This window comes from Hevea brasiliensis, chromosome 7 (assembly GCF_030052815.1).
Source record: "Hevea brasiliensis isolate MT/VB/25A 57/8 chromosome 7, ASM3005281v1, whole genome shotgun sequence".
Lineage (NCBI taxonomy): Eukaryota > Viridiplantae > Streptophyta > Magnoliopsida > Malpighiales > Euphorbiaceae > Hevea > Hevea brasiliensis.
The window spans coordinates 10017169-10025605 of NC_079499.1; the positions used below are offsets into that span (position 1 = coordinate 10017169).

General features: G+C 35.6%; 3 protein-coding genes across 3 annotated transcripts; all 3 read left to right on the plus strand.

The window, feature by feature from the left end:
• Positions 1-242: 242 nt before the first annotated feature.
• Positions 243-2365, plus strand: LOC131181323 (uncharacterized). The gene is made up of 4 exons (XM_058149352.1): positions 243-1148; positions 1226-1347; positions 1440-1624; positions 1809-2365. The coding sequence occupies exons 1-4, from the start codon at positions 243-245 to the stop codon at positions 2363-2365; spliced, it is 1770 nt and encodes a 589-aa protein (XP_058005335.1).
• Positions 2366-3713: 1348 nt separating this feature from the next.
• On the plus strand, positions 3714-5096 carry LOC131181324 (uncharacterized). Its single transcript, XM_058149353.1, has 4 exons — positions 3714-3828; positions 3947-4303; positions 4425-4551; positions 4938-5096. The coding sequence occupies exons 1-4, from the start codon at positions 3740-3742 to the stop codon at positions 5094-5096; spliced, it is 732 nt and encodes a 243-aa protein (XP_058005336.1). The 5' UTR covers positions 3714-3739.
• Positions 5097-5148: 52 nt separating this feature from the next.
• On the plus strand, positions 5149-5875 carry LOC131181325 (uncharacterized). The gene is made up of 3 exons (XM_058149354.1): positions 5149-5218; positions 5351-5455; positions 5570-5875. Exons 1-3 carry the CDS (start codon positions 5216-5218, stop codon positions 5873-5875), a joined length of 414 nt encoding a protein of 137 aa, XP_058005337.1. The 5' UTR covers positions 5149-5215.
• Positions 5876-8437: the final 2562 nt, after the last annotated feature.

Sequence of the window (8437 nt, forward strand, 5' to 3'; positions counted from 1 at the left end):
CATCTCTCATTGTTCTCTGGGTGCAAATTTTATGTTGTGCACTTGGAGAACTAATGGGAGATCCTGCTGGAATTTTTACAAATATATGACATGTCATTATCTGTCTGTTATTGGTAGAGATGATACAATTCTAATTGGGTTAGGGCCTTACCTTTCAACGCATGATTGGGGATATGATGTAATTCTGATATATGACATATCATTACTAATATTCACTTAATTATTACACAGCTATTAGCAAAATGGGATCAGATCGAAGATGGATGTATGCTAGGTTAAAAGATGGTCTATTGACCTCAGAATTCATAGAAGGTATTGAACAATTCATAACATTTGCTAAGCAACATCCAGAGTGGATGGATGGGGATAAACTGAAGTGTCCATGTAATCATCGAAAGTGTCAGAATCGTAATTATGCTGATGAGAATACAATTCGGTTACATTTGATGAAGCATGGATTTGTGCCATATTATTATAAATGGATTCTACATGGGGAACCCCGCACAAGTGATATTGATAGTCAAAACATAAATGTTATGATAGCGGAGTCTGTTCAAGAGGTTGATAATAGCACAAGCAATACCTATGAGCAAATGGTAATGGATGCAGCAGGTCCTGATTTCTTTCAGGATGTAATGGAGGAGCCTCCAAATCCATCAGCTCAAAAATTGTATGACATGTTACAAGCTGCTAATCAAGAGGTGTGGCCAGGTTGTGAAAGCCATTCGCAGCTCTCAGTTGTTGCAAGGATGTTGAACATCAAGGCAGAACATCATTTGTCAGAAAGGTGTTTTGATGACATTTGTCAACTTATGAAAGAGGTGTTACCGGATGAAAATTTAATGACTGAAAACTTTTACAGTACGAAGAAGTTGGTTCAAGCATTGGGCCTACCTGTTGAGAAGATTCATTGTTGTACTAATGGATGTATGTTATATTGGGCTGAAGATAGTGAGTTAACGAATTGCAAATTTTGTGACCATCCACGGTTCAAACGACATAGTCGAGGCTCTTCTAATTTTCAAACCAATGTGCCACATAAGAAAATGTACTACTTTCCTCTCACACAGAGATTGCAAAGATTATATGCTTCGAATGCAACAGCAAAAGAAATGAGATGGCATGCTGAGCATGACCATGAAGATGGGGTAATGTGTCATTGTTCAGATGCAACTACATGGAAGCATTTTAATAAAACACATCCTTCATTTGCTGCTGAGGTTAGGAATGTAAGGCTAGGACTGTGCACCGATGGGTTTCAACCATTCGGCCACCGACAACAATATTCATCTTGGCTACCATTGTCACTCCTTACAATTTGCCTCCTTGGTTATGTATGAAGGAAGAGTATATGTTCCTAACGGTAATAGTTCTGGTCCGAGAAACCCAAAAGACAAATTGGATGTGTACTTACATTTCTTATTGCAGAGTTGAAACAGCTTGTGGGAAGTTGGAGTTGAGACATATGATGCATCAAAGAAGAATAATTTTAATATGAGGGTTGCGTTATTATGGACAATAAGTGATTTCTGCATATTCAATGTTATCGGTTGGAGCACAAAGAGCAAGACCGCTTGTCCATATTGTAGGGACGATTCAGATGCATTCACATTGACAAAGGGTGGTAAACTATCATGTTTTGAGAATGACCGTTAATTCTTACGACGGCTAACCATCCTTTCAGATTTTAATAAAATTGCTTTTAGAAAGAACAAGATAGTTACAAAAGTGCTCCCCATTCTATCCGTGAGGAAATTTTAGAACAAATAGAACGTCTAGGATTAATGTGTGTCATGATATGGGTGCAGATGAGAATAACAGTTGCAAAGCAAAAAACACGGGTTGGAAGAGACGGAGCATTTTTTGGGATTTGCCATATTGGAGTACTAACATGCTTCGCCACAACCTGGATGTCATGCATATAGAGAAAAATGTATTTGAAAATATTTTTAATACTATGATGAATGTTGAAGGGAAGACGAAGGACAATGCAAAATCAAGGGAAGATTTGAAAGAGTTTTGTCACAGACCTGAGTTAGAGAGGGATATGGCAACAGGAAAGTATCCTAAAGCATGTTACACATTAGACAAACAATCAAAAGCAGTGTTGTGTGAATGGCTTAAAAATCTTAGATTCCCAGATGGTTATGTGTCAAACATGGGTAGGTGTATAGACATGCGAAAACTAAAGTTGTTTGGGATGAAAAGCCATGATTGTCATGTCTTTATGCAAAGATTACTCCCAATAGCATTTAGGGAATTGCTTCCAAAAAATGTGTGGCAAGCATTGACCGAATTGAGCAATTTCTTTAGAGAGTTAACTTCAACAACACTTAGAGAAGAAGCCATGTTACTGACTCAATGAAGAGATTACTATTATATTTTGTATACTAGTGGGTATATTCCCTCCAATTTTCTTTGACTCCATGGAACACCTCCCAGTGCATTTGGCTTATGAAGCATGGATTGCTGGTCCTGTGCAATATCGGTGGATGTATCCATTTGAGAGGTAACTAGTTTAATGTATTGTTGTATACTATCATTACATGGAAAAATGAAAATTTGTTGTGACTAAATAGTAAATGGTACAGGTACCTTAGGAAGTTAAAAAATAATGTGAAAAATAAAGCCAAAGTGGAAGGTTCCATATGCAATGCATATTTAGTTGAAGAAGCATCGTCATTCTGCGCTCATTATTTTGAACCCCATGTCAACACAAGGCATCGAAAGGTTCCACGCAATGATGATACAGTCGAACATATGGATGAACATCTAGGGAATCTATCAATTTTCACTCATTCCGGTAGGCCACTGGGAAAAGGAAAGGTTAGATATCTCACAGAACAAGAATTTCAAGCAGCACAAATGTACATCTTGTTGAATTGTATAGAAGTAAAACCGTACATTGAGTAAGTTTTTCTAATATTCAATTATTATAATTGTTGCAATGCCATTATTGATTCCAAACATGTAATTAACTATTTTCATTGTGTGCAGCATTTTGTTAATGAGTTACACATGGCCAATCCAAATATCAATGATAAACAAGTTGATGAGAAACTAGAGCGTGAATTTGATAAGTGGTTCAATAAATATGTTCACAATCCTCCAACAATATATCAAGCCGCTTTTTAAAGGATCTATCAAAGGGTCCATTAAGAAGTGTTATGTGCTACAATAGTTATGTAGTTAATGGTTATAAATTTCACACTAAAGGTTATGGTTCGCATAGGGAAACGATGAACAGTGGGGTATGTATCAAGGGGACTAATTACAGTACTAATGAAAGTGACTACTATGGACAATTAATTGAAGTGCTACGATTGGAGTACCCTGGATTACCAATCAAAAGAACTGTATTGTTTAAATGTGATTGGTTTGATCCAACACCAAATGTGGGAACAAAGATTCATCCAAAATATAAGCTTGTGGATATTAATCATAAAAGATCCTTCAATAGGTATGAACCATTTGTTCTTGCTATCCAAGCTGCTCAGGTGAATTATTCCATATATCCAAGCTTAAAACGTGACAAGGATGATTGGTGGGCTGTGTTCAAAATCAAAGCGAGATCTGTTATTGATCTTCCTGAGCAAGTGAATGTCACAACCCTCAAGACGGGAAGAACCATTTCAAGAAGATGAAATGGAAGTCCCTTTGATTCAAATTGACGATGATGATGATCAACAACAATACTTGAATGATCAAAACGGTGTACTAGTTGAAATTAGTGAAGAGGATGTTGAAGATGAAGAAGAGCTTGAATTGGACTCAGAAAGTGATGAGGAATGCGATGATGTATATGATAGTGATACTAATTAGAATTAGGTATTTCTCTTAATGAATTTATATTTCTAAACTTGAAGTATAAACTCTAACTAATTTCATCTGTATTATGTATCATAAGTTGAATGAAGCTAACTAATTAATACAATTATTTATGCAGGATGCGAGGCAACGGTCGCAGGGGAGGTTTGTTGGGTCATTCACAGTCAAGGCAGTTACCTGTGCAGGATGAGCCCAATGATCAACTAGACCAATCTACACAGGGTCAGCCTCAGGTTCCTTCACGATCCACTGGGAGGTCGGCACCAGATCCAGAGGGGTCTACTGCTTCAACACAGCATCGAGCTACACCTCCACCTCCACCGCCACCACCTATTACCCCATCTTCTGAGCCTGCAATTGGATCAACCTCTGGTCATGAAGGTCATTCAGTTGGGGCAGCACCAATATCATCGATGGATGGCCTATCACTCACTACATTTGGAAGAAAGAAAAGAATAAAGCTCATTAATGGCACGTAAGTATTTAAAATTAATTAACTTTATCTATGATTTGGTATTACATATCATTGGGAATTGAAGTACTGTGTTTCTACATTTACATAAAATCAATATATTTGCTGTCTTTCTTTTGTACAGGTTACATCCATCTGAGGAATGTGCTAAGAAGATGAAGAATATCTTCAAGGAGAGGATGGACCCAGAGGGGCACTGTTGGAAAACTATCACGCCTGAAACAAAAGAGTTTTACTGGGATGAATTTCAAGTAATAAAATAAATATTTAAATATTAGCTATCAGATAACTAATTTGCATAGTTTATGAAACCTCAAAAAAGAATGTTATGAACAAATATCATTTAAGTGATGAGAATTTGTGAATTAATGTAAAAGAACACAATTGAAGTATATTAATGCTTAAATGATCTATATGTACAGCTTGTGTGATATTGAAAATATATATTGTTGTGAGTTGTTGTAGTTGGGGTGGATGTTATTTATTGTTGAGAATATATGAAGTGTTTTTAACAGGTGCAATTAATACCTAATAACTAGGTTGGATTGTCCAAAATTAAGGGGAAATGCTGTCAATTTTTTTCTAAAATATTATCATACTAATACAACTGTCTTAATTTTTATTTATTTTATACCAGAAATACTTTGATTGGCAAGAGGTGACTCCACTAGTAAAGGAAGCTTGGAGGCGTAAGGCTGCAGAGCGCTATAAGGCCCTAATGTGCAATGTCAGTACAGGAAAATCCAAGGTCATCGTTCCTAATAGTACAATGCAAAGCGAAGGAGGCATGGAGTAGCCTGAGTTTAAAGCCAAGAGCCATCAATTCATCGCTAACTGTTGTAGTGAGATAGGGGGAGTTGGGGCATCTCTAGACACACAGGGGGTTCAGTTTCACATGCTACTCACGCAGATAGAATGGTAATGATTTCATATTTACTATAGGATGGTAATGATTTCATATTTACTAGTTTTGTTATTGTCTGTCTACATATTAGTAGCAAATAATCGAACATTATTATAAACATCACTAAAATCATTATATCTTTTCAGGAAGCCCAGCTTGGCCGAAGACCTTTTCCTTATGAACTTTTCCATAAGACCCACACTAGGAAAGGCACCTCCGATATGGTTGATTCACGAGCGCAATCAATTAAGGTAAGTGAACAAGTATTTTATGTCTTTCAATTATATGAAAAAAATGAATAAGTGAGTTTGTTTATTCAATTGCCAATAATAATAAATTTAAAATATGTGTATTGACTTATGCAGGATGCATTTTTGGCGCTTAAGGAGCAGTCGTCTCAACCACAAGAGGGGTGCAGTGACCCTCCTATTGTAGATGAGGTCGCACTATATTATCAAGTTGTGGGGGGGGAGAAGAAGAACAGGGTTTATGGCATTGGATCTCAAGCATCAATTTTTTACCCTAGCTCATCACATGGATCATCTTCTACTGCATCCTATTGTGCTCAGTCAGAGGCAATGGAGGAAGAGATTCAACAATTGCATCGACTATTGCAACGCTCAAGGATAGTTTGGTTGCAATGGAGGAGAGAGATCGACAACGCGAGTTGATGCTAGAGGAGAGATATAGACAACGTGGAGCAGACATCGGAGGAGCGCATGCAACAAATGATGCAAAACATGATGGCACAAATGATGCAGTGCGGTTCTGACCCCAACTCCACATGCGACTCATCAAGATGATGGTAGAGAGGTGATAGTGTTGATGAGTGATTATCTTGTTGATGACAAGTAGCTTGTTTTTTGTTATTATGATATTTTATTTTTCCATACAGTATATTATTGTCATAACCCTTCACTGTCATATTTATATATAATATTGACTGATATTTGATATTTGATAGCCTGATATTATAAATAATATGATATTGAGCATTTAAAATTAATATTATATTATATGCTTCAATACAGGAAATAATATATTAAATAAAAAAATAAAAATTTTCTACTAGTAATTTGAAACGGATTAAAAACGAATTTTTCCGTTTCTAATCCAATAACACAAGGATCGGTTTCAGAATTTAGAAACCGATTTGAAACGGAATTTCTGTTTCAAAAAAATTGAAACCGAAATATCAGTTTTTAAATTAAAACGGAATTTGAAACCGAATATATGTGGTTTCTAAATTTGAAACGGAATAGTGGTTTGAAAATAGATTCAGAATTTGAAACGGACGCCATTTTCCGTTTCAAATTTATTTAGAACTTGCGGATTTAAAACTGAATATTTCGGTTTCAAATCGGTTTCTAAATGTATTTAGAAACCGATTTTCACTGATTTGAAACCGAATATTCGGTTTCAAATCTCCTTTTTTCTTGTAGTGTATATTGATAAAGAAGTTTATGTGGCTCAACCTCCTGGTTTTGAAGACCCTCACTTTCCAAATCATGTTTACAAGCTTACTAAAGCTCTCTATGGTTTAAAGCAAGCTCCTAGAGCATGGTATGAGAGACTTAGTAAATTTTTGTTTCAAAATGATTTTAAAAGAGGAAAAGTGGATACTACTCTTTTCATTAAGAAACTAGGAAAAGACATGCTTATTGTGCAAATCTATGTAGATGATATTATTTTTGGTGCTACTAACCATTCTCTTTGTAAGAAATTTTCCAATATGATGAAAAGTGAATTTGAAATGAGTATGATGGGTGAACTTACTTTCTTCCTTGGATTGCAAATTAAACAAATGAGAGATGAAATTTTTATAAATCAGTCCAAGTACATAAAGGATATGCTAAAGAAGTTCAAAATGGAGGATATGAAAAGTATCGGAACTCCCATGAGCTCAACAATTAAATTGGAGAGAGATGAAAAAGGTAAAGAGGTAGATAACAAACTTTATAGAGGTATGATTGGTTCTTTACTCTACTTGACAGCATCTAGACCAGATATTCATTTCAGTGTATGTTTATGTGCAAGATTTCAATCATGTCCAAAAGAATCTCATCTTGTAGCAGTTAAGAGAATTTTTAAGTACCTCATTGGCACTCACAACATTGGCTTATGGTATCCAAAATGTGAATCATTTGATCTTATTGGTTATAGTGATTCAGATTTTGCTAGTAGTAGATCGGATGTAAAAGCACTTCGGAACTTGTCAATTTCTAGGTCATGCATTAGTTTCATGGCACAAGAAAGCAAACTTCATTGCACTTTCATCGCAGGTTGAATATATTGCAGCTGGAAGTTGTGTTGCACAGATTTTGTGGATGAAACAACAGCTTGAAGATTTTGAAATTAAATTTGATCACATTCCCATAAGATGTGACAATACTAGTGCTATAAACCTATCAAAAAATCTTGTTCAATACTCTAGAAGCAAGCATATTGAAATTAGACATCATTTTATTAGGGATCATGTTCAGAATGGTGATATTCAAATTGAATTTGTTCCTTCTGAAAAACAGCTTGCTGATATTTTTACAAAGCCACTCAATGAAGAAATTTTTTGCAAAATAAGAAGAGAACTTGGTATGATTGATGCTCTTGATTAAGTTTTGATGCATTCTTATGTTTCTATATGAAAATGAAGTGATATATGTTGGTTTGTAGTGTTAAAAATGTGTTCTGATATTTTTGTTGCAATTTGAAAAATTCTGGGTCTAATCAGATATGAACAGTATTCTGCAGAATTTGATCACAGCGGCATACTAATCTGTTTGCTAATTTTCTTGATTGCTAAATGTTTTACCACTGCTCCTAACTTTTCGTTGGCAAACTGGAAGTCAGGTTTGATTGTACCAAAACTCTAAAATTATTCTTATTTTCGAGCGCCTATTCTACATGTTTAAAGAGCATATTACTTAAATACCCCTCTATTTAAAGCATTGCATCACTATGTGTTTTAAGGGCAAAATAGACTTTTGACATATAATCTAGCGCGGGAATCAAAATTTTTTTTTTAGAACCATCAATCTTCTCACTGCTTCTCCACTGATACACGGTACCCATTCTCTGCAAATGTCTCCATTTATGTCTTTTCAGTTTTAAAATTCAAAATTTCTTCTCTCTTCGTCGCATCGCCTTCCAAAAACCCGAATGAGTGCATCTTCTCTCCACTTGCAAACCCATTTCGTTCACAACCTTGCAAACCATCGTCTCCGTTCATCGTTCTT